Source organism: Phacochoerus africanus, chromosome 10 (genome assembly GCF_016906955.1).
Source record: "Phacochoerus africanus isolate WHEZ1 chromosome 10, ROS_Pafr_v1, whole genome shotgun sequence".
NCBI classification, from domain to species: Eukaryota; Metazoa; Chordata; class Mammalia; order Artiodactyla; family Suidae; genus Phacochoerus; species Phacochoerus africanus.
The window spans coordinates 133184131-133211723 of NC_062553.1; the positions used below are offsets into that span (position 1 = coordinate 133184131).

Genomic DNA, 27593 nt, shown 5'->3' on the forward strand with positions numbered 1-27593 from the left:
ATCATCATTATAGGATAAAAGCACCAGGCCATTTTTGGAGAGGCCAATCATGTGCATGCAAGCTGTAAATGGCTGGCTAATGGAGAAAAGCAGCAGTGCCTCCTGATTGGGCTGACACCATCCCTAAGAGCAGGGATGATGGGAAACCCCTTGTCGCAGAGGTCACCAGCACCCAGGCCTGTTTTCCCCAGGCACGCTCCTCCCTGGGCCCAGAGCGTCGCTCCCTCCTCTCCTTGCATGAATGCGTCTTCATCATTCTTCAGCATCCCACCCTCATCTGCCGCTGCAGCAGCACTGTCTGTCTAGATAGCTATTCATTTCCTTCATAGCACTTTACTATGTTACTACTGTGTATTGTATGACTCTCTCTCTTATTACAACTTATTATAATTAGAAATTATCAACATTAATATGATCTACTGGATGATGTTGCTTTTCAAAATTAATTATCACTGATGGCACGAAGGAGGTTCTGATTACTCTAGCACAGGGAACCTGTGATGTCTCAACGGGCCCACCACTTATCTCTGTCCTATGACTGGGAAACCTCTGTTCGGGCAGTACTGTGTGGTGACATCATTTGGCCTTCACTTTAAGGGAATACAGCATTTTCTGTAGGAAATATACCTGTATTCATTTATTGGGTCAAAGGTAGCTGAGGCCAGTGTGATTATAAACAAACCACCATCGTTGAAAACATGAGGCAGTCCTTAATTATATAATAATTACACAGATTTTAAAAATGAGTGTGAATACTTTAAAAATTCTGATAGAGAATTCATCAGTCTCCCATTTTGGGTTTTTTTTTTGTTGGTTGGTTTGTTTGGTCTTTTTAGGGCCACACCCGAGGCATGCGGAGGTTCCCAGGCTAGAGGTCCAATTGGAGCTTTAGCCACTGGCCTACACCACAGTCACAGCAATGTGGGATCTGAGCCGCATCTGCAGCCTACACCACAGCTCACGGCAAAGCCAGATCCTTAACCCACTGAGCAAAGCCCTGGATCGAACCTGGTCCTCATGGATGCTAGTCGGCTTCATCAACCACTGAACCACGACGGGAACTCCAATCAGTATCCCATTTTAAGAAGGAGGTACCCTCATGGGAGTTCCTTTGTGGTGCAGCGGAAACAAATCCAACTAGTATGCATAAGGATATGGCTTCCATCCCTGGCCTTGCTCAGTGGGTTAGCGATCCGGCGTTGCCATGAGCTATGGTGTAGGTTACAGACGCAGCTCAGGCCTGCTGTTGCCGTGGCTGTGGTGTAGACCAGCAGCTGTGGCTCCAATTCATCCCCTAGCCTGGGAACTTCCATATGCCAAGGGCGTGGCCCTAAAAAGCAAAAAACAAAAAAAAAAGAAGAAGAAGAAGAATTAGGCACATTCTGGATTATGACCTATTTTCTGGCTTCACTGCTTACAAGCGAAGCCACTGAGAAGATGAAAGGGAAAATAAAGCAAGACAGAGAGATGCAGAGACACAAAAAGAGACTTAGAAACTCAGAGAGATTCAGGGTGTCTGACATTTTCTTCTACAGAAGAGTCGGGATCAAGTCTTGCATATGTTGGGAAGAACAAACCGGTAGATGTAAAGAACAAAGACACGATCAGCTCTTTTCCATTTGGGAAGTGAGTCCCCGGGGAGGGGGACAGAGGGGCGAGGGGGTTAAGTGTCTGCACATGCTCCAGACGGGCCTTTTTAACCCATTACTGAGAACCACTACTCGCACAATGGCCAGTAAAACTGCCCTCAACCCCTTTCCTTGAGGAGGAAGCAAGGAGAACAAAGGGAAAGTGAACCTCTCTCATCTATTCGGTTCTACAGAACTATAAAAATTAATTTTTTCCTTGACAGAAATGCCCAAAACGATTCTCCACCATCATCCTCTCGGCAGGTGTTCAAGTTCCACGGCCTTGTGTCTTCCAAAGTCATCACCCCGACACATGGTTTCAAGGAACAACTGTGGCTGCTCTTACGTTCCCCTGTAGGACTTCAGCAGCCAGAAATACGCTCCAGATTTGTTTCCCAGGGATCCTCAGAAGCGAGCGGCAGGGGTGGTTTTGACAGGCTAGAGCATGTCCTCCCCAGTTTCCTGTCCCATGTCCATGATCAGCCCTGGGTAGATTTCCTGAATTAGCCATTTCCATTTTACAGGTAGTAATTTAGTGGCCAGCTATCAGTCTTTGCTGTGTACCACTTCTGCCCTGTGTCAGACACAGAATGCATCACATGTGCCTTTGTCTATGAATCCTCTTCATTCTATGAGTTGGTAAAGACAGCCAGATATAAAACTCAGGCTTATATGAGGTGCTGTTAATGGAGCCGAGTGGTATACTATGAAACAACTGGATGTGAGGACCAGCTGCAAATGCCTACGGAGCTAAGAGAGATTTATTTCATGAATGACAGCAAAAACTATAATGGATATAGACAGGTGGGTCTTAGCAGGCTCTGGATTCCAACTGGGATACCTACTCTGCTCTTACCTCCTAAACTGCCAAGCATCATCTAGGCTGACATTCCCTAGCCTAGGGCTTCTCCGCAAAAATTATGAATTATTAACATAATTCCTAGAGCTCCAGGATGCCTCTAAACTGTCATAAGTATTTTAAATTGGGTCCTTCATCAGGGTTCTACGCAAGCTATACTTTTCTTTATCCATGTCTTTTTCTCTCTCTCATTTGACAAATAAATCTACTCGAAAGCCCCTCAACTCTAGTTTAGATCCCGCTTATTTCCTTGGGATATTTATTTTCCTTCCTGGTTTTCTTCTTATATTGTTTATTTTACTGTTTTGCCTGGTTTTTCCATTTGTTATATTTGGAACATAGATGATTTTAACCCTTAAGAAGCTCAGTCTCCCCGTAGATAAACAATAAACTCCACCTACAGTGTTGCTGAGAGAATTAATGTGATAATAATATAAATTGAGTCATGAGCACAGAACACGACACATAACAGTTCACAATAAATGTTTGCTCTGATCCTGCCATCTCCCTGGAATGTAGAGTGAGTTAACCCATTAACATGTATCTTCAATATTTATTAGCTGGAATTATTTTTAATAGCCATTTCAATGAAGCATTTGAAATTGAGGAATGGCTTGACTTAGTTACACTCTAAGATAGGAAAGCTTATTATTTTGTGAGAATTCAGTAAACTTGCTAATATAACTTATAAGAGGAAATCTGAAATTTTCAGACAGACATCAGAACAAGAAGGTTAGAAAAGTATCAACAGCATGGATACCACAAAATAAAAGCCCTCAAGGGGTAGCATCACAGGACTCCTATTTCCAAACCTAGGATATAAGAGGAGAGAATAGGTAAGAAACAAAGATGGAATTTCTGTTGAAGTGGCTGACCAGAGACGTGTAACTTTGGAAAGACAATAAATATTGCTTCTACCAATAATTATTTCTGTGATCAAACAAACTACATGATTTAAATTATCTTAATTTTATATTGAAACTTTCAACTCCGACTATCACCTAAGATCTGCACATATTTTTTTTCTCCCGTAATACTATGATGTGTTAAAAGATTTGGAAACGAGTACCTGACATTTAATTGACTCCTCTTCAAATGTTTTGGACAGTGACACAAAGAACGTCACAGTATCTGCTTTAAAGAAGAAACTCATTGGTAGAATCTCAAACAGCAAAACACAGTCGGACGGGTGATTTAGGCATGTTTAAAAAAACAGAGGGATCAAAATCACTGTATCTTTAAAATATTCTCAAGTGCTTTAAAAATGTTAAAGAGAGGAATAACATTTTAAATAAACACTGTCTTTCTTTATCACAATTGCTTGTAAAATGATGACACTTTTAAGAGGAAGTTTTGAAAACAGGGAGTATTTTAGATAAGTAACTATGTCACTGTCTGTAATGATGACTAAAACTGCCTTCACCAAAGGTTTTTGTTTAAATATTCAAAATGCAAACTAACACAGAACACTTGGAAGATTTATGCAATCTTCACCTAGTTTGAAAATGGAATATTGCTCATTTTCCCCCAGGATGCTCAAAAGGTAAAGTTCCCCATTTCCAGGATATCTGTGGATATTCCAATGCATATTTTGTAGGCAAATGCAATGATTTGAGAAATAATTAAAAACAGTAACTCACTGGAAGAATTATGAGAATTTAGTTTTTCAAAAGCAGCAGCATTTGTGGGGCTAAGCAAAGCTTCTAGAAAACCTGGGATCAAAGAGCAACTCTGAAACCATCAGTTTCATCTCCTCATTTATCAGAGGACGTAGTGAGAGAGTTGACTAATCCAAGATGACACCCCTCATTCATCATAGAATAAAGTCCATGACCCAGGAGAATCCTTGGTTCCTGCACCACCATGTGTATTTTAAAAAACAGAAATTGACAGGATGCCAATTCCCTCTTTAAAAATTTAGAGAAAATATAAGTATTAAGTTTAGTCATTAAAAACATTAAAAACGACTAGGAAAAAAATGTTCAAAATAGACACAGGACCTTGGCACTGCACATCTGTCTGAAAATGTATTAGAGTCTTACTGCTGATGTCTCCCTCTGCCCTTCCCTGGAGAAGGTTCTGAATGTTCAAGAGCACAGTCAAGCTACGGCTGTGCTGGTTTATTCCCATGATCAGGGCTCACTGCAAGCAAGTCCAGGACTGTTGCATATTCAACCACATCAAGGTCAGTGAGCTCTCATTTGCAGATTTAGTTCTTTATTCCAGTCGTCCATCCGACAATTTCTCAAAGTTGGCCACAAGGTAAGCCAAGTAGAAGATATGCATCGACTTATCTGAACTATTTTTTTTTTCATTTTAAGAGAGTGATGACATATTATTTAAGCATTTGTGATCCCATACCTAGAAAAAACATATTTAAGTAGAAATCCAGGTTCACTAAGATGAACCAAGGGTTCTGCTAATACATTAAATTGATTCTGTTACTCTCTTGTATGATGATGACACAAGCAGGAAAAATGAGTTAGAAAAGAAAGAATATAATTTAACATAGTTAAATATATACTACTTACGGTATCTTTCATATTTTAATATTTTAAAATATTAAAGTCATACCTATATATATGGGGAATATAAATGGAACACGATATTGTTTCAAGGTAATAAGCATAGAAAATGAGACACATGAAGGATTCTGACAATCTCCAGAATTGTTAGTTCATGAGATTATGTTAGTCCCACTTCTCTGGGAGGGAAAGTAGCATATGCATTTGGCTCATGAGTTGTAAAAACATAAAAGTATGACATAAGTTTTTATACTAGGGTCTTGGGTAGGAATTATCCTATTGTTCCAAACTGACTCCTAGAATCTAAAACCAGGAATAAAGAGATGCTAAGTGCCTTAGTGTCCTAAGAGATAACAGAATAGAATCCAATGTCATATACTCCTTCCTGTCTAGGGAAAGACATATGGGAGAAAGTCAAAACCCCCTCAAGTCAAGGCAGAACGAACTCCAGGAGAATCACTAGCACCTAGGAAGACTAGCAGCTCAGAGCGTAGGCTGCTCCTCACCTATCCATGAGTAATGGGCAAAGGAACTGCGGGGCAGAGACAATTCTGCGGAAGTGTAGAGGAGCCTGCAGTACCCCATCTGTCATGGCAACCATGCACGGACGGCTAGGACTTCGAGTTTAACCAGGGAAGGTGGGTGGTCTGGTAATGAGCGCCTAGGAACAAGAAGCTGTGGCTGCACTGCCCATCCTGAGAGCTGGAGGGTGAAAAAAGAGGACAAGATGCAGCCCCATATCCAACATCTTGGGCAGTCAGGATGGGCATAAACACCAGCCAAATAAGAGCAACCAAGATGGCCCTACAGTCTCCTTACAGGGATAGCATCTTAGGCAGAGAGGCATTTGTTCTTGCTCTCCTCTTCCTCTCTGCCAGCCCAGAGATGTCAAGGAGAAGGAAAGGGTATCCAGTCCACGGCCCTCTCAAACATGTGAACACACACACACACACACACACAAACACACACACACACACTCGGTGCTGAGAAGAGAAAGGGGGAGAAGAAGTACACCTGTGCTTCCTTTCTGTGTAAAGTACCCTTGTCTTAGCAAGGCTGGCAAGGGCTGGGAGGGGACGTGGAGAGACATAAATGACATTTAAACCAAGTATGAGGTGTGAGTTTTAAATCAGACTGAAATTTAATCATTAAAAAATGGATGGCATATTTCCACAAAAGGTTAAACACAGAGTTACCGTATATTCCATCAATTCCACTCCTACGTACATAACCAAGAGAAATAAAAATGCGTCTACACAAAAACTTGCACACAAACGCTCACAGCAGCATTACTCATAATAGCCCCAGAGTGAAAACAACGCAAATGTCCATCAAATGAAGAATGGATATATATAAAATGCGGTGTATTGATGGAATACTATTCATCCGCATAAGGAAACAAAGTACTAAATACATGCCACAACATAGACGAACCTTGAAAATATTATGCTTGGGGAAAGAAGCCAAAATTTGGAAAGTGAGGATAATAATTCATGCATCTAGGACTGCTTCCTTGTACACAAAAAGTGATCAAAGCACTTTGTAAATTATAATCAATGCAGTTTACAACTGATAAATAGTCACTGAATGAATGATCATATGGTAATAGTACTTGAAAAGAGAGAGCATCTGGATTTATGCAGGATAGAGCTAAAGGAGGGACAGAAAGATTGAGTTCCCAAAAGAAACCTAAAAGAAAATAAATAGCAAATAGCTGGGAAACCCTTCCCACACCAGGGGAAGAAAAAGCAGCCCATTAAAATGTATTCGTCTAAACACTAAAAATGTAAGTGTTCAAATTACATTTTCAACCATTAATTTCTTCCCTAAATTACATTCTCCACTAGTTGGGATAAGGAAATACACCTAAGTTTATGTTAATGAGATAGCATATGACTTATCCGGTTCCATCTATTGAATTGCATCACAAATACAAAAGCTTTCAGTCAATATGAGTAAATGTTAGAAGCAGAACTCAAGGGATTCAACTCCAGATGCTCTCTCTCTAAGTTGTTGAGGTATAAGTGCTGTGCGTGGAACAAGAAAACTAGAGCTGCCTTTCTCTGGGGCAGTCCAGTTTTGCAAAGAGAATCCTTCAAGCCTTCTTGGCTGTCATCATCACCATTTTGAAAAGCTCTAAAGGGGACCTAAAAGTAATTTAAACAAAGAAAAAAGATACACTACAAAGGTGAGCATTATTTTTTTAAGAATCTTTCCGTGTAAGTTCAGTATATTGGCAACAGAAATCAAGTGGAAACAAGTCACCTTCTGCTCTGAAGTTAGCATGACTAACACGAGCTGATCCTCTACTATTTCCTTTGTTATTCAATTAATAAGGTCTCTGTGGCACATCTTGATTAATAAACTGCAGTGTCAGGGTATCCTGACGGTAAAAGATGGTAACAATGATAACAGCAGTCAATATTTACTGAGTGCTTAACCTGTGGCCAGGGACTACATAGTATATTCTAGAAACATCATTTCATGTACACTAACAACTACTTATGGGACAGGAATTAGCATTTTACAGATTTTACAGATGTGTACCTTACCCATGTAAAGAAAAGTAACTTCCCCAAGGCCTATGACTAGTGATAGAATCTAGACAGAACACAGGCAGTCTGACCCTAGAACCTTTAGGTGAAACAGCGGGGCCTGATGGTTTTCCGGAGAAATGCCCCACAAAGTCAGTTCTAGAGGAAATGAGGAGTAGATCTTCTCTCCCGTGAATCCCTCCGGTCACCATGCCAGGCCACCAGGTTCCCCTCATCTAAGACACCCTTTGTTCTTTCATCCGAAGTACCCTCTCCAGCAGCAACGGATTTTCTCAGTTCTTCCCCCTACAGTCAGAAGTGGCCTGGTGTGGTTCCCATAATTCACGGCTAGGGACTGATGACTGAAGGTCAAGTATTTGTGGCATTGGTATTTTTCAATAGTTTTTCCAGAGATTACGTCATAACACAAAATAATGGATACGAGGAACATCGGACAGAGCGGCAGGACGGCCAGAGGAGGCCTCTTTGGATAGGTGAGCACTGTGGATTCCTCGACAGTGAGCAACACATAGAATAAGCCCTATTTGTACTGGTTAGCTCTGAATCCAACAAACCAAGAAAAACAGGCACATTAAAGCGAGGGGAAATGTAAGGTCTCAGAATAAAATCTATAATCCTGAACATTGTTCACTGGAATTATTCATATCTGAGTTTACGTCCGCAAATTCATCTCTCATTACTGCGGGCTTCTTTCTTAGGTGCTGAAATACTTAACCATTACCAGTTCTCCAACAATCTACCAGAGGGCCAAGGCCTACGCTTTTGATTCTGCCACATATATCAACCCAATAGCTCGTAATAAAGTTACATTCTCCGTCAGTTCCCAGGTTAAACACATCTTCTTTTAAAAATTCTCCCTGGGGAGTTCCTGTTGTGGTGCAGCAGAAAGAAATCTGACTAGTATCCATGAGGATGTGGGTTTGATCCCTAGCCTCGCTCCGTGAGTCGGGATCTGGTGTTGCCATGAGCCGCAGTGTAGGTCACAGACGTGGCTCAGATCTGGCATTGCTGTGGCTCTGGTGTGGCTCAGATTCGACCCCTAGCCTGGGAACTTCCATCCAAAAATTTAAAAATAAAATAAAAACTCTACCTGAATCTTGAAGTGGTTATAGATGCCCCTCCTATGGCTTCCTAATTTCTCTATATTTTCCTTATTTAAATACCCATTACATTGCCCAATAACTGCAATTACCTATAGACATACACTGGAATGTAATACCACCTTCACGGATAAACAGTATTACTTGACACCTGAGGCAGAGATTGCTAACTCTTTTCCATGTGCATATTCTCCTCTGCTCCCAGGATAAAGCAGGCTAGATGCCCAACCCCCTGTGCAATTAGGTATGATCACATGACTCAGTTCTATCCAGTGGAAAGTGAACAGAAGTGATAAGAGCCACTACCACACCTGGTTCCACACCTGGTCCATTTAATCCTTCTATGCAGCACTTGACACTGTCTCCTAGATGACTGGGAGGGAATAGGCCCCTTGATGAACGTCAAAGCCAAAATTTAAAATTGCAAAATCACTGCCAGTTTAAGTTTCTAAACAGTTGTCTGAAACAGGTCACCTTACTTACCTAGAATCACTTTGGACTATCACCTAAGAAAGAAATAAGCTTCTTTTTAAATCCTTGTTTTATTATTTTTTTTGGGGGGGGGAATCTATCTTTTTATAGCATCAATTATAGCACCATTATGTTTCTTGGAGTCTAGCATAAGAATTACAGGCACATTAAAAATCTACAAATATATGTTGAAAAAAATAAATGGGTAGTAAGAACGTCTCAAGAAATAAACTAATTTTTGTCTAACATTATAAAAATAGCTAAGATTTATTTTATGCTTACTATATACTATTGCTTTCTAGGATTCTTTACATAATTATCTCATTTAAACCTTTTTAACAATGTTCTGAGGTAGACACTACTATTATCTTATTTAATAGATCTATAAATTGAAGCTTAAACCACTCATTCACTACCTAATGTATGTGATGAATCATTACTTGGTGATGAATCAAGATTCAATGCAAACCGTTTGACTCGACAGCCTACGTTTTTAACCACACTAAAATAAATAAATGTCATACTTAGGTGACTTCTGTAAGCAATAAAACAATTATTCAGCCAATATCAGAATAGTATATTTTATATGAATAACACTATATTTTGATATAATTTCTAGAAAAGAGTTCCTAAAATTTTATGATGATATACAATAACTTATGTGTCTCTTTAAATGCCAAAGAGATACTACATAGAAAGTCCATTATAGGGAGTTCCCATCACGGCTCAGCTGAAACGAATCTGACTAGCATGCATGAGGACACGGGTTCAATCCCGGGCCTCGCTCAGTAGGTTAGGGATCCAATGCTGCCATGAGCTATGATGTAGATCACAGATGCGGCTTGAATCTGGCGTTGCTGTGGCTGTGGCATAGGCCAGCAGCTGAAGCTCTGATTTGACCCCTAGCCTGGGAACTCCCATATGCTGTGGGTGCAGCCCTAAAAAGACAACAAACAAACAAAAGTCAGTTATAGATTTGAAGCTGAAATCCAAGTTTCAAGGTTTTTAATATTATTTTAAACACACAATCGTGGTTTTGGCTGCTTCTGGCTCATATACTTCAACAGAGAACAGCAACTGCCTTAGAGATTTTTAGATTTCATCAACTCACAAGTTTCATTAAATATATAAAATCAGAGCTTACTCTTCAATCAGTAGTCAATTCTTGCACATTTGGAGGTCAGGCCTCGGTTATGATTCACTGAAAATCACTGTGTTCTCCAAGTTAAGAAAATCCATTGTGATCTAAAACAGTGTCATTGTCATCACGTGCAGGGAAAAAAACCTCCCCACATAATTGGATCAATATCTGTGTAGAAAGTCTAGACGAGATTAACTGAGTCAGTGCCTGTTTGGCTTTTAGTCATTTTATCAGGAGTCCCAGCTTCTAAAACCAGTGCTTCCCAGTATCAAATTCTAGTACCCAGGGTATGTAAGAGATATTTACCAGTATGGTGAAACTTGAGACTTGGCTATTATTTAAGTAATAATAATTACTGCAAGATAGAAGTCAAATGACGCGTTCTCCAAAAAGCACTACGAATTTACGGCGGGATTCATTTAACACAATCTAGATAACTGCTTTATTTTTAGGATACCTAGGATAATCACACTCTATCTGTGACTCAGCTTCCTCCCCCACGGGATAATATCTATAAATAAGGCCACAGTCATTTCTCATGATTATTAATGAAAAATGGCCCCACAGATATCATTACAAACTCAGTTTAAATGTTTTAAAACATTTTTCATAGCTGTCCCAAAGTCCTTGAAGTGTGTAGGGCAGATGAAAGATTTTTCTTAAAATAAATTCTTCTGTACAGTATAATTTAAACTTTTTTGTATTTATAAATAGGACTTTATTTAAAAGATTGAAAATAGAAAAAAATTACATAAAAACTGAAAAAGTACAGTACTGAAAAATGTTGACATTAGTGGACTATGAGTATGAGTAATAGAAATTATGGGCGCAATAGCGTATGTTCAAAAATTGGCAATATACATCATTTTTCTGTGTTTATTTCTTAAGAAACAACCAAAATTAACTTTATTTTAAAAATCTGTTCCAAATAAGACCTGTATCCATATAATTGAAAACACTGTAGAAAATGGTTTCTGGAGAGTTTTGGCCTAGATGAACTGAAATTTCCTTCATTTTTAAAATTAAATTTTCTTTCATTTTTCATTTGCGGTGAAATTTATTTTCAATTTTAAAATTTTCTTTCATTTCATGGGAAAAAGAAAGTCTATTCTGCAAGCATTGCTGGGAAACCTGGACAGCTGCATGCAAAGCAATGAAACTAGAACACACCCTCACACCATGCACAAAAATAAACTCCAAATGGCTGAAAGACTTAAATATACAACAGGACACCATCAAACTCCTAGAAGAAAACATAGGCAAAACACTCTCTGACATCAACATCATGAATATTTTCTCAGGTCAGTCTCCCAAAGCAATCGAAATTAGAGCAAAAATAAACCCATGGGACCTCATCAAACTGAAAAGCTTTGGCACAGCAAAGGAAACCCAAAAGAAAACAAAAAGACAACTCTCAGAATGGGAGAAAATAGTTTCAAATGATACAACCGACAAGGGCTTCATCTCTAGAATATATAAACAACATATACAACCCAACAGCAAAAAAGCCAATCAATCAATGGAAAAATGGGCAAAAGACCTGAATAGACATTTCTCCAAAGAAGATATACAGATGGCCAGCAAACACATGAAAAAATGCTCAACATTGCTAATTATAAGAGAAATGCAAATCAAAACTACCAGGAGATATCACCTCACACCAGTCAGAATGGCCATCATTAATAAATCCACAAATAACAAGTGCTGGAGGGGCTGTGGAGAAAAGGGAACCCTCCTGCACTGTTGGTGGGAATGTAGACTGGTACAGCCACTAGGGAGAACAGTTTGGAGATTCCTTAGAAATCTATACATAGAACTTCCATATGACCCCGCAATCCCACTCTTGGGCATCTATCCGGACAAAACTCTACTTAAAAGAGACACGTGCACCCGCATGTTCATTGCAGCACTATTCACAATAGCCAGGACATGGAAACAACCCAAATGTCCATCGACAGAGGATTGGATTCGGAAGAAGTGGTATATATACACAATGGAATACTACTCAGCCATAAAAAAGAATGACATCATGCCATATGCAGCAACATGGATGGAACTAGAGACTCTCATACTGAGTGACATGAGCCAGAAAGACAAAGACAAATACCATATGATATCACTTATAACTGGAATCTAATATCCAGCACAAATGAACATCTCCTCAGAAAAGAAAATCATGGACTTGGAGAAAAGACTTGAGGCTGCCTGATGGGAGTGGGAGGGATCGGGAGCTTGGGCTTATCAGACACAACTTAGAATAGATTTACAAGGAGATCCTGCTGAGTAGCATTGAGAACTTTGTCTAGATACTCAAGTTGCAACAGAAAAAAGGGTGGGGGAAAAAAAATGTAATGTATACATGTAAGGATAACTTGATCCCCTTGCTGTACAGTGGGAAAATAAAAAAAAATAAAATAAAATAAAATTTTCTTTCATTTCAGTTTTAAAATTTTCTTCCATTTAAAAAATCTAGGATACTAAATATTTTAGTTTGATTATTTTAAACATAAAATAGTTCTCTTTTGAGGTAGACCTCCAGTAAATTGACAGGGGAACCCTGGCAATGGGCTGGAAAGTCTCATTTACAAATCAGGTACTGTCCCAGAGAAAGGAGCACCTAGAGGCATTTCTGCCTTTTGCTCAAGAAGAAAATACAAGGCAAATGGTAGTTAGAGACTTTCTAAAGTTCTCACACTTCTGCACGTCGTGGAATATTTGAGAAGTAAGGTGCAATTTGAATAAGAACATGAAACATAAAATTAGGTTCAAACAATTAAGTCTATAGTGCACGAAAGTAGACATAGGTTCTAGCAGATGTGAAGACTGACAGTATTGATGGAAGAAAAATTAAGCTGAGAAAATTATATTTATTAACATAGGTTTTCAACATATTGGAAGCTATGGAATGAATTGGGCCCCCAAATTCACATTAAATCCCTAACCCCCCCATGTGGCTGGGGGGGGGGGGCTTTGAGGAGGTAATTAAGGTTACAGGAGGTCTCGAGGGTGAGGTTGATCTGACAGGATTCATGTTCTTACGCGAGAAAGGGACACCGGGGCTCTGTCACTCTCCCAAGCACAAAGCAGAGGCCGTGCGAGGTCACAGAGGGCTGGCAGTTTCCTGCATGCCAGAAAGAGAGGCTTCACCAGAAACCAACCCTGCAAGGCTCTTGATCTTAGCCTTCCAGCCTCTAGAACGCTAAGAAAACGAATCTTTCTTGCTTACGCGCCCCACTCCCTGGTGGACACGGAGGCAGCCCGCAGAGACTCGGACATAAGGAAACAAGGACACTGTCTGTCCACTTCTAACAGAGCAGGGTGGTCTTGCTTCTGGAGTCGCTTTGGAAAAGCTTCCCATTGCCTACCTGAGAACCCAGGCTCAGGGCCACATACCCACCCCTTTTCATCGAGGCCTCTGTATCTCTAACCCCGCCTCTTGTCATTTTGCCACCCTCACGCTACAGACGAATCCACAGAAGTCTATTGCACCACTCTGTGTCTTCGCTCTGCTCCGAATTCCTTTCCCCAATTTAGGTACCCTGAACTCCCACCACCTTCAGCATCCCAGGTAAGGATCACCTCTTGCTTCGTGCCGCCTTCCCCAACTCCTCTACCCTGTCATTACTCGCTCCTCGGCAGGCACTGTCTCTGTTTTTCTGAGCACTCTGTGCCTACAAGGTGACCTTGACGATTACAATTTTTTGCTGGTATGTTTCCCCCAACAGATGTGCAGTTTTTAATAAGGATAATGATGGAGTCTGACGCTCTTCGCTGAGTCGAGACACTCAGAGAAAGTTTTACTAAAATAAATCGAGAACTTTTTCTAGGGCAAGAAGGACACACATTTCAAGGGTTTTAATACTTTCACTTTAGAAATACTATTAAGAGAGAGGAAAACCAATCCAGATTAAGTTCATTGAACATTTTCAACGGGTTAGGAATGCTTACGAAAGTGAATTTTTTTTTTTCATTTCATTAGTGATGTTTCCTCCAGCATTACTGAAATAGCCCTCGTCAAAATATATGAAAGCCGAGGGCATTCTTACGCTTAGAAGTGCCAATATTAAAGATAAATAACCAAGAAGTACTCCTGACTGAAAGCAGAGCTAATGAAAAGTTGAGGATTTGTGAGCAGGCAAAAGGCTAAGCTAAAGGAACACTGGATCAGGAGCAAGGAAATCTGATTTCTAGTTCATCTTCTGCCACTCACAAACAATTTCCCTTGGCTGATACACAGACACACACACACAGACCCCATTTATCTATAAAATGAGGGGGTTTACAACAACTAAATTTTTTATATTTAAAAATTTTTAAGATTTTAAAATTTCTATTTTAAACGTTTGTTCTCCACTGAATTTTTTAAGAGTTATTCTGCAGTATATCACTATAGGATTTATTTAATGTGATTGAAATGTCATTGTTTTGAATGCAAGTTATGACCGTGATATATGAAGTTGAGAAGATCAATACTACTCACCGTACCTGGTCCTGGCCCAACCCTGCTTGGCTATAGATATCTTTTACTGACTCACAAGCTCATCCAAAAATGTGCCTGAGCACTTCCAATGTGTCAGGCATCTGTGCTCACTTAAAGAATCCACTTTAAAGTAAGAAATGAATCCACTGATGGATTAATACATAGCAATGTATTACAGGGCTAATACACGGTCCTTTCAAATTACTCTGACACACAGCTTCAATAGGTGGGCTCTGCCTCCTAAGGCAAGGAGAAGCTACCTGGGTGTTCAGAGGCTGGGAGTCCCCCAAACTAATAAAGACATAAAAACACCCCCCCCAAAAAAACGAATTACTCTGACAGAGAACTTGCTGGGTTTTCATCTGATTCTATATGCACATGTCTAAACATCAGTGGAAAAGATTAAAATTTAAAAAGTACAATGTCAAAATTCCTAGTGCTTGTACTGTCATGAAAGACGATCCAAAAAAGAATAATAATTCAAAGTTATTTATCCTAAATTATTACTGCCTTATTAACAGGAAATGTTTAACAAATAATAAATAGAAAAATTAAGAAACTTTTTGGGGGAAATGATGGTAGTCTATGTTTGGTTTGTATAAGGTTTAGTATTTTCTTGTCAGTATAATACCATCTTGTTAATTTCAGTCATTATAAGTCCACAAATACTAGTAATACACAAATATCAAAATACTACTTAACCTTAGAAATACTATGAATTAAAGAAATTTTCACTTTGAGGCAGACTGCCAATTAATCAGGAGTTTTTGCATTTTCTCGGAGTTCCCTTTGTGGCTCAGTGGTTAACGAACCCAACTAGGATCCATGAGGACGTGGGTTCAATCCCTGGCCTCGCTCAGTGGGTTAAGGATCCGGTGTTGCCGTGAGCTATGGTGTAGGTTGGATCCCACATTGCTGTGGCACAGGCCAGCAGCTGTAGCTCTGACTCAACCCCTAGTCTGGGAACCTCCATATGCTACGGGGGAAAAAAAAGGGAAAAAAAGAAGTTCTTGCATTTTCTTCTTTATAGTTCCAACTTTTCATGAAAATAACTCCACTGCACTGAATACTATCTGTGACTGTAAATCTTCTGAGAAATTCCACAGAGGACCATAACCAGGCACTCTGATAATATCCTCTTTAGACAGTTTAGGGGACTCATGTGCATGTTCTCTGATTTCTGCAAATTCTCAAATTTTAGAAACACTGAGCTCAAGCTTGATCCACTATATCCTGTCTTCATTATGAAAGGTATGCTGAGCTCACCAGAGACTCGGAACATTTTTTTTTATCATTTATTTACATACATATTTTTTTCTACTGTACAGCATGGTGACCCAGTTACACTTACATGTATACATTCTTTTTTCTCACATCTTCATGCTCCATCCTAAGTGACTAGACAGAGTTCCCAGTGCTACGCAGCAGGATCCCATTGCTCATCCACCCCGAAGGCAACATTCTGCATCTATTTACCCCAAGCTCCCAGTCCCTCCCACTCCCTCCCCCTCCCCCTTGGCAACCACAAGTCTATTCTCTGAGTCCATGATTTTCTTTTCTGTGGAAAGGTTCATTCGTGCTGCACATTAGATTCCAGATATAAGTGATATCAGATGTTTAGTCTGCTTTCCATTCTCCACTTCCTTACCTCCCAAGACCCCTGTTTGCTTCTATAGTGCTTTGCTTAGGTTCTCGATGAAACCTAATGGGCCACTGTGGTCAACAACCCAGTCCACCCAAGCCCCGCCAGAACCCGGGTCCACAGGATTAAAACACTGCGTCTTACTCACACTTTCATTTTATCCAGTCTGTTCCTCCACATACAAGCTTCCACACTGGAGCCCCCATGTTCCGCATTTTTCACATTAACCTGAGCTTGGTGAAAAGTGGTTTTATGTTCAAGATACTTCTTTACTGTGAGTACGAAATAGTGTAAAACAGGGTACAGTGAGAAAGGAACCCTAGAGTATGAGATAAGAAAACAAAAGACTCCACTCCGTTGCCTCTTACGTCTCTAAGATTGTGGTCACACTGCTTCATACCGCTAAGCCATGATTTCTTCCCCTGCAACAATAACCCCCACATTCCCCAACTGGTTTGCTGTGATGAAGGCAATAACAGGTATGGAAACACACTACGACTATCAGGATACCAATACAGGATCATCTTATAAGTTATTTATGAGGTTAATTAATTTATTATGAGGCTGAGGTCCTATAAACCTGGACTGAAATAGAAGCAAAATACGAAATATGGCACCACTGTCTAACTTTTAATAATATGCATTACTCCTAAACCTTGATTTCTTCATGCATAAATGGGAATACTCCTACCTCAAAGGATTACTGTAAGCATTTCATACGATTATATATATATATATATATATATATATATATGCATATACATATAGACATATACATAATACATGCACAAACTCTTAGTCTGATGTTTGGCCCTGGTAAAAATAGGCTAAAACAACAGCAATTTCAAAAAAATGAATGGAGTTGGTAGTATGTAATTTTATTGCTATTTTTATGTATTTCAATTAGGCTAATGAGAACTTTGTTAAATTATAATGTCCGAGGAACTCAAAATACTAAAGCAGAGCCCTGATCCGAACTCCTAATTAAGTTCTTGAACTTTAATAGAAGTGAAATAGCCTGAAGGACATACTGTTAGAGATGTTTATGTAAACTAATCGAAGACAGTTTTTCTCTCATTTATGTATTTCAAGATGTAGACGAAGCGAAAACACAGAGGTGCTGCCTCCTTTCGCGTCTCCTTTCATCAACTGATAAGCAGAGATCACAGCTAAGAAGGCCTGTTGTAGCTACAGGGAATGATGGAAACTCTTCCTCGCTCAAACTGCAACCCAGAGATTTGTGGCTGAGAAAATGATAAGTAAATAAGCAAATAAAAGACCACTAAGAAACCGCAGGGAAACACAGAAACTATGCCCAGAAGACTACACTGTGCACGCTGCTTGGATATATCTATGCTGCCTGGTTTAGCCCCACCTCCGTATTTTATGGGAGTTAAGGTGGAGGGAGGCCCCCGGAGAATTGATACTGAAGATGTCTCAGAAATTACTGAAAGTTGCACTTCAATTCTTTCAACTTACTTTGGCAAAAACGAAAGAAGTTTTGGCTACTATGTTTTTTAGCAGCTGTCCATTGATATGTTCTCACTGAAGCGGGTTTGCCTGAGGGGCCTCAGGCATTCTATTCCAGCAAATTGAAAGTCAAAGTTAGTATTCAGCGAGTCAAATCTGCCTCTTGGCCTCAATTAGCAAAGCCATCAATCTGAACCACAGGAAACAAAGAGAAAAAGCAAACACGATGCCAACAAACTGAAGAAGACCAGGGAGATGGGGTGGGCTTCAGTCTCCATCCATTTCTAGCAAACCCTCCACTTCTTAGCCTGCCTGGTACCACAGTGCTTTTTATTTCCTCCTACTTACCAAGGGCTTGGCTTCATCTTCATCTTTGAAATAGTAGAGCTGGTCTCCCTTGAGCACAAACCAGCGGGTATGCCAGGTCTTGACAAAGCCTCCTTGCTTCCTCAGCCACCCACACTTCATGGCCTTGTTTTGCCCTTGGCTTTGCTGGGGGTTCTCCGTGGAGTCATGGTTCTCCTCCATTATCAAGCTGATGGACTTTCCTATTTAACAAACAAACAACAACAAAAATGAAAAGGAAGCTCTGATATATTCAAGTATCTCTTAAATCACCCCTGTCCCTTTAAAAAAAAAAAAAAGAAGAAGAAGAAAGCTGGTGAGAGAGTGAAAAACGTTTATCAACTCACATGCCAAATTTCTAGAAGCAAACCACAAACCTGACAGCAATATTCCTGGAGCAAAACTGGGCAGAGTTCCTTATGACTCCCTTAAATAAGCTAGTCAGCTGGGTGATAATATCACTTTTGTCCCAAGTAGAACTAAAGAATGGGAAAGTCCTAGGGGCAATGTACTAAGAAGTAATTTGGGGAAGGCAGCTCTGCTCACTGCTACACCACCAACACAAGAAGCAATTTTTGAAGACAAACTAAAACCACCAACAAAAACATAACTCTCATGATAATGGGTCTCTGTGTCTGGTTTGCGCTGATTAGGGCCGGCTTATTGTGCAGGTTTGTGATTATTTGAGCAAGCACTGGCCTAACATATGTTAAAGTTTAAAGAGACTTATTTTAAAAACCTCAATGGAAGACATTTGTTTTACATATGTGACAACTTCTCAGGATGTATCTGCCCTCATTTCCCCCAAAGTATCCTCTTGCCAGTTTTGTTGGCTGGACAGCTGAAAAAGTTTAGGGAAAAAAAAAAATGAAACAAACAAACAAAATCAAACAAACAGAAAAACCTGTTTGGCCAGTGAGTTTCCTTCAAACTTCAGAGGTGAGTGGTGAGCTACAGTCAACTGCACGATGGAGAAAATTTCAAGGTTACGCGTGAAGGCGCATAAGGCCAAACTCGCTATAAGTAGAAAGAAAATGAGTTTATCATAGAGGGAAGATTAGTCAACTGGTAAGAAGCTAAACCAGCACAGTAAGAACAAAAGAGGCAGCATTCTGGGAAAGCCAGGGACAGGTAGTTAAGGACAAAAGACATTTTCCCATCCCAAAGGCTGCCTGCAGATTCTTGCTGATATTTACTCCTAAGTAGTTTTTTTAGAAAGTGAAAACTGCACTCTTAATCTTGTGTCTTTCCTGAGGATATAAGCATGAAGATTAATTAATACAGCATAGAATACTCTGTTTCTGGCATATTCATGTACCAAGCTCCTTTTTTTTTTTTTCAGCTTAATGCCAGAGATCAAGCTGTGCTCCTGCGTGGCCTTTACTTCCACCACTTAGGTTTCAATTGGTTTGTACGTCCACCATCCTGGTTATAAATTCCATGAACTTTCAATTGACAACACTTCCTTGGCTATTTATGGTCTTTCCTTGAAGGTACAGGGTCATCAACCTTCCTTCCATTCCTGGGCCTCTGGTTTCTGGGACTTGAGTCCTGACATTCCAGTTCCAGAGATGAAGCAGAACTTTGGTTCTAAATCCTTCTTCTTTTGATCATTTCAACCACCATCACTGGCAGGCATTGCAACCTAGCTCCATCCCTGCGTTTCTCTTTATTCGACTGCCATGTGTCTCATTAAATATCCACTTTTTCCTTTCTTACCCTGAACAGACCCCTCATCTCTACAAAACCTCTTGAAACTTCCTTTGCTCCCTTGGACGTGCCCATGGCAATCGCCAGGGAGCTTTCTCTCACCGTGTGTGTGCATGTGTACGAGCAGACGGGATCATGCCTGATGCTTCAGGTTTGTTATGCCCTTAGGGCAGGAACTTTCATCTCTCTTCTTTCACAGTACTTGACCCAGTATAAAAAGCCAAGTAAACCTCACTCTAAATGAACAGTAAATGCTGTAGCATAATTTAGATAATGAGTATGCTTATTTAGACCCCTCTAACTAATCTTTTGGTTTCCTGGTATTTACATTGTTCAAATCTAAAATCTACACAGCTTGCTATTTCATCATCACCTATTTATTCTTTAACCAAATATCTTAACGTATAAAATTGAAAAAGACCTTCAAGCAAATATTCCAACACACACACCCCCACATGCACACACATAAATCTAGAATTCATTGTGCAACAATAAATTCTTTCTTTGGGGCCCTTTTTTTTTTCTTTCCTCTCATAATCATGTTTTCTATTAAGTTTGAAAAAGCCCCTCTAAAACACTTCAAGGTAATTAGCAAGCGACCATCAATAATATAAAATATACAAGTGCACAGCTCCACTTTTGCCTACTAGTAATCCTTAGTAAAAAAAAAAAATGTGTGTATATCTGAACGTGGTTTATGATTCTTTTTGCAGATATTGTTTTTAACCCCAGTGAAGCCAATGACAGTATCAGTCACTGAACTCCTGGCTATAATGCCCATATTTTCATGACTTCAGAATGCATCAGAAAGTGTTTTAATAATACTAACTGAACCAAGTCATTAAAACAGAAATGAAAACAGACTGGATCATATGCCAAAGGGAAAATAATACCACAATTATTGCTCATTGAGTAAAACTAAGTTTTACTAAGATAACCATTATTTTTATAGAAGGGCCTTGATATTTTTGCAGAAGTCAGATGCTTTAAATTCTACCCTTGATCTTTAAAATAAGGAGTCTGGATTGGATCATTCCCAACTCTGGTCCCTTCTAGCAGTCTGAAATCTACCATCTCTGTAATTCCATAAGCAAAAGGACACCAGATATCCTCAACACTTAGTACAATGTTTGGCATGCAGTGAAGCTCAATCCATGTTTGATGGATTAATGAATTTTGCAATTGATTTGGTGCTAGATATCCAGAAGTGAACATGATCTCCCTCTGATACCTGATCTTGCCCCAAACCTGATCTTAGCAAATGCTGCCATGATGCTCCCAGTTAGGAAAAAAAAAGATGAAAAGAGATCATCTTTGATTCCCAACTTCTCCTCATCCTGAATATCAAATGTATCTGTAAATTCTTCAGAAGACTATACCTCCCAAAATATTTCAAGTCTATCCAACTGACTCCATCTCCATCGTGTGCCAAGCTACCATTATCTTTGACCAGATGATTTTAATAGTCCTCTAACTGGTCTCATTGCTTTCATTTTAAACCACAAACACAAAAACACAGATACATGCTCACACCAGTTTCATTCTATACACAACGGCCAAAATGAGACTTTAAAATTTAAATCAGATAATGATTCTCTTCTCTTAACATTTTGATTGGTTCCCATTTTACTTATTTTAAAATCTAGAGTCTTACCATAGCATCAAAATTCCTGAATCATCTGGCATCTGTTTACTGATCTAATGTACTCTTACGCCACCTTCTCTTCATTCACCCCAACTCCCAACACACACACACACACACACACCTCTGCCGCAAGTCACCACACCAGCTTACTTCCAGCTCTGGAAACACCAAAACCCCTTTACGCCTTTAGTCTTGATGCTTGCTGACCCCTGCCAAGGCTGTTCTGTCTCATGCTCTTTACACAGCCCACTCCTTCTCATCTCTCACGTGTCAGCTGAAAACCTACCTGTTCCAACCACTGTCACTAATCACCAGTGAATTAGTTCCCTTCTTGTTATTCTCTGTCTCTGAACCCAGACCTCTGTCTTCCTGACATTTCTCTAAATTGCTACTTTTTAGTTGTTTATAGCTGACCACCTCTGCAGGATCCCATTGGCTATACCAGTTCAAGGACTTGCTCTTCCTCCCTGAAATCTACCCCGTGCTTATTTGGTATTCAGTAAACAACTGTGGAATCAAGGAAGGAAGCTATATAACAACCACAACAGAATTCCTACAAAGCCTATTTTGGAAAATTTTTAAATTGCATTTAATGCCTTAAAAAGATGGTCTACTTTAAGAGTTCGATTTTTTTTTTCCTTTGACACAGGAGACTTCAATTAGCATGAAAATTGTTCTTAAACATAATGTCACAATCACCAAACTTAAATGAACCTGAAACTGCCCTTTCAGAGGAAATACAACATTCAAAACGTACACTTCTTAGCCTTGGCAGGAAATACATGTAACCAATTCTGGTTTAGCATGAAGGAAAATATGATTCACCCACTCAGATGCTCAGAGAAGGGTTTAACTAAATCTCTACTGGGTCAGTACTTCCTCTGTGGTCAGGCCACGGCAGCTGGGTAGTACATGGGATTCCAATACAACCATCGACCTCAGTGTTTAGCAAAGCTACACAACAAAAGCATAAATAAATGGTTGCTCTAAACTAAAAAACAGAATCAAGTTCACTTGTGCCTTCACAACCCTAATGACAGCTACTGTACCGTGTCTGGGCTTAAAAAGATCCCATCAACGGATGCGCTCACAGATTTAAATTATTTTCCAGGGGTGGAAACTGGTTTTACATCTACCCACACAGTTCTTTTTCACAATCAGATGGGCCAGGAACACATGGTATTGCATGATGCAGTCAGAGATGAAATTCATGCTTCTAACAGAATCTTCTAGAAGTCCACCAGCCACACACATAGGTATTCACACTTGTCATTTCAACAGACTACATGAGCAGGCACATACACAGAGATGTATATCAAGCAAATGCCATATGCCTGAGAGCTGCAATGTGTCTGAATTCACCTACAGAACTACAGTGTTCAGCAAACCCAAGAGAACGGCCAAGGAGCGGGGAGCTAGAGAGAAAGTGAAGGAGGAGGAGAGCCTGAAAAGCAGGAGCGATTCCACCACCACGCCTCTTCCCCTTCAGTGGACACATGCTCCTATACATGTGGGACAAGGTGCCTTTTTACAGCCAGCGTCGGATCCCTCCGCTCTGGCGGGGAGGCTGTGTCACTGCGCACGTGTGACCCCAGAGCTTCAGAGGACCCGGGGTTTCCCACCACGTGGCCGCTCAACACAAACACACCACTCCAGTGGTTCAGAGAACAGTGATCTGTTGTGATGCTAGGAGAGAAAACAAATATAAAACTGGCAGAATTGGTAAAATACTGCAATTTGTGAGCGATTTGTTTGACTTGCAGGAGTCATTTGGTTCACATCCAGTGTCAGCTTTTGTAAAAGGAATGCGATTGCACAGAGCAGGACAGGTAACTATAGAGGCCGTACTGAGCTGAATTCTAACCCTTCTTAAGGAAAAAAAGAAAAGAAAAAAAAAAAAAACCCATTTTGCAGCTATTGCTAACACGCTAGTTTGTCAAGCAGCAGTACATTTGATTGAGCTGTATGCCTAAACGCTAGCCTTTCTATAGGTAATGAATGGTTCACACAACAAAAACTCACAGAGAAGGAGAGAGCATGTGCGCATGTGTGTTGGTATATGTGTGTGTGTACATGTGTGCATGCATGTTTGTATGTCTGTATGTGTGTGTGGTCAGCATGGGAATATACACATTGCATATGTATTTTCCCCAGAGAAGAAAATCCTTAAATGCAAAACATTGAGATTCTTTTCTTCTTTTTTAAACACTAAGTTCCATGCCCTTGGAAGACAGGTAAGGATGCTCTTGCAGATCTGACATTCTTCCAACATCTTCGCCGTACAAGATTCGCTAGACAACCTGATGGTGGTATATTACTGTCAACCTTTGAGGTTATTGTTTTATTTTTATGTTTATTATTTCCCAGAACTTTTCTTCAATAACTGCAATTGGTTGCTTGATTTAGAACTTAAAATTCTTTTAAAACTCTAAATATGAAAATAATTTCTGGCTTGACTTCTCGCTTTCCCCAAGCAAGTACCAAGGAAAGGCCGTATGAACCACAGTGAGAAGGTAGCCATCTAAAAACTAGGAAGGAAGCTTTGTCAGAACCTGGCCATGTGGGCACCTTGATCTCAGGCATCCCGCCTCCAGAGCTGTGAGGAAATGTATTTCTGTCCTTTAAGCCATCAGAGTAGACTGAGACGATAGACACTTCCAAAGAATGGGTAGGCAAATAGTTAAAGAATTGAATCTTGGTAGCCTGTTGTTAGTAACTGCTAACTAAGGGAAACGGACGAGTGAAACAGAGTTCACTTTCTGTCCCTCGCTCTCTACCATAGCACCTCTCCGCTTGAAGAATGAATCAAACTGTGGTACCTACAGGGAATCAGCACACTAGGTCCGGTATTGCGATGGATCTGCAGTGGATCTTTTAGCTCCAAAGTCAGTTTTAGGAAGCCAAATATGTTTTCAAGAAGCAAACAGCCATTAAAAAAGGAACAAAGTCAGGAATTCCTGTTGTGGCACAGCAGAAACGAATCCAACTAGTATCCATGAGGATGTGGGTTTGATACCTGGCCTCACTCATTGGGTCGGGGATCTGGTGTTGCTGTGTGCTGTGGTGTAGGTTGCAGACGTGGCTTGAATCCCGAGTTTCTGTGGCTGTGGTGTAGGCCGGCAGCTGTAGCTTAGATTCAACCCCTCGCTTGGGAACTTCCATATGCTGCAGGTGTGGCTCTAAAAAGAAAGAAAAAAAATTTTAAAAAAAGGAATAAAATCATGCCGTTTGGAGCAACATGGATGGAACTAGATATCTTCATACTAAGTGAAGTAAATCAGAAAGAGAAAGACAAATACCATATGACATCACTTATATGTGGACTCTAAAATACGGCACAAGTGAACCTATTTACAGAACAGAAACATACAAACATGGAGAACAAATCTGTGGTTGCCAAGGGGAATGGGGAGGGAGTGGGATGGACTGGGAGTTTAGATTTAATAGATGTAAACTATTATGTTTAGAATGGACAAGCAGGGAGGTCCTGCTATGTAGCACAGGGAACTATATCCAATCCATCACTTGTGATAGACCATGATGGAAAAAATATGAGAAAAATATCATCCCTTTGCTGTACAGCAGAAATTGACAGCACACTGTAAATAATCTATCATAATTTTTTTTTTAATTTTAAAAAGAAGCAACTGAATTTCTTGAAGTAACTTGAAAGGGCCTTGGGTTTTTATACATAGTTGTTCTTATACCTGGACTTCATGGTTCACACCTATTCATCCTTCTCTTCCTCTACAAAGGCTTCCCTAGCACACTGCCATCCCCAACGAGGATGTTCCCCTGCCAGCAATTCCCATGATACTCGGGACACGGACTTTATCACATGCGGCCATATGTGAATTATTTTTCCATCTTCTATACCAAAACTCCTGGAAGATATGGATTTCCTGAACACCCCCCACCCTAACTAGTATACACTAAATACTCAAAGGTTTGTTAAATAAATGTAAGTGGATAAAGGAATGAAGGAAAAAACAAATGCATTGGTCATTTGGGGGGGGGGGCTCGTAGAATCGACCCCAGAGGCCCCAAGGCTCACCACAGTGCAGCGCAAAAATTCTAAACCATCTGATGTTATTAGACACCAATGCAAGGGTTTCCATCCAAATTCTCCCATCTGAATACAACCCTTTAAGTTTTTAGTGGCTTCAAGTGAAACCGAGCTTTAGGAACCACTGAGAAAGAGAACTCCCATTGGTCTCACTGGGTGACATCCTTAAGTACAACTTGAGTTAAAAATAAACATTTCTTCTTAAAACTGGAGAGTTTAAGTGTGAAAAAAACAGGAGAACTGAATAATGTACAACAGTTGTGAATACAAAGTTTAAAAGTCACCAGAAAAGCACGCTTGGGGGAAATTTGACAGTAATAATTTTGTAAATATTGAGTTATTTTCCTAAAGAAACACTAAATACCCTGTTCCTTGATTCACTTGAAATTAAGCTGTCCAAAACATCAGAGAATAGACAATAACAGAAAATTATGTATATGTTGGGATGGATCAGGAATGTCAATTTACATTTTATATTTTAAGCGTCACTATCTCCATACTCATTTGGTAAGAAACCCAAATGACTTCATAGGATGAACCATTTTTAAAAAGTTTAAATATTAACTTTGTTTCTGTTGTATATTTGATGCTTCATACTTTGCAGAGGGAATCTGCTCCCTCTTAAGGAGGTTTTAATTCAATAGGGAGAAAAGTATTTCATATATATTTAGATGTGTTACCTCCCACCACGTCAGTATCTGAGGGAGCAGTAAAATAAGATAAAGACGGAATTCCCAATGCTGACAATCTGAGTAGAAATAAAAATCAAACTATATATATAATTACAATTTTTCTTCTTGTGATTTTTTTTTTTCCTACCAAGACCCACTCTCCTGGCTACTTTCAAACATGTAACACAGTGTTACTAACTATAGTCCATGCCATAAAAAATGAAATGCTTCACAAGTTTGCAGGGTCCATGCTCATGTTCTCTCATCCTCCCAACGTTGCTAAACATGCTGCCGAAGCAAGAAGAAAGGTCAACTTCTTTTAATGGAAAAAACTAGTAGCTTGCTGAGAGGTCTAAGACGGCAACTATCATTGCATCACATGACCACAAAGAACAAAGCAGAGAGATCTGAAGCAGGGTAAAGGAGATAGTTGAATGCCCCCTGTTTTATATTTCTTAACCCTATATATGCCTGGATCCTTAACAATAGGATCAGAAGGCAGATCTTAGGAACATCTCAATTTTTAGGCATTTGTGTGCCCCTCCCCTCCCTTACGCATCGTTCATTCTCCCTTAGCAAAACTTTATTTTGAAAAGCTGTCCCAAGGAACAAAGAAAAGAGGCTTTCCACCTAAATCTGAAAATTAATGGGAGTATAATACCCAGAGGATGGAAGAGCAATGGCGGCCATGAAAGGGGAGCTTTTGTGCACAGGGGGCAGAGTCGGGAGGACTACGTTGTAGCAGATGGAATGCAAAGACAGTCAGGCTGAGGCAGGGAGCACCTTCTCATCTGGGTCCTCCCCTCATAACAGGGAAATAACCTCTGGGCCTATGGTTTACAGAGTTCCTCCATCTCTATCCCCCAGCGGTCACATGTTTAAACTTAGATAAAAGCCTTTCTCAAACACCGCTTTTGATGTCAGGTTCCTTTAGTGCATCCAACCCAATAAAATCAGATATGGTGTCAATTATACTATCATTTCAAGGGTCTCTTTGGGGTCAGCTTTTTAGTCAACCACACTTCAGAGAAACTATTCTACAAGTAGGTAACTTTGGCTGAGCTAGACATTGTCGACAAAGAACTCTCATGCTTTCTCCTTCAAATGCAAGCCGTGAGAGGCTGAATGATTTCCAATAAGGTCCACTTCTTTCTTGCCAATTAATCCAGTGGCTGAACATCATCGGCCATGCTTTATAAACTCTGGAAGATTACTGAACACTCTAAGTATATAAATCTTGTCCTAATCACTGGACCACAGTTGCTCTCTCAATATTTTATTATCC

At 40.0% G+C, this 27593-nt stretch overlaps 1 protein-coding gene across 4 annotated transcripts in view; it reads right to left on the minus strand.

Annotated features, from left to right (window-relative positions):
- Positions 1-27593, minus strand: part of ARHGAP24 (Rho GTPase activating protein 24) — a 476741-nt gene that overhangs the window by 377572 nt on the left and 71576 nt on the right. For 2 of the 4 annotated variants that reach the window (XM_047799568.1, XM_047799564.1), the window contains exon 2: positions 18220-18419. In XM_047799568.1, the coding sequence (XP_047655524.1) occupies positions 18220-18399 (180 nt within the window). In that variant the 5' untranslated portion in view covers positions 18400-18419. The other 2 variants (XM_047799566.1, XM_047799567.1) reach the window with 2 other exon arrangements.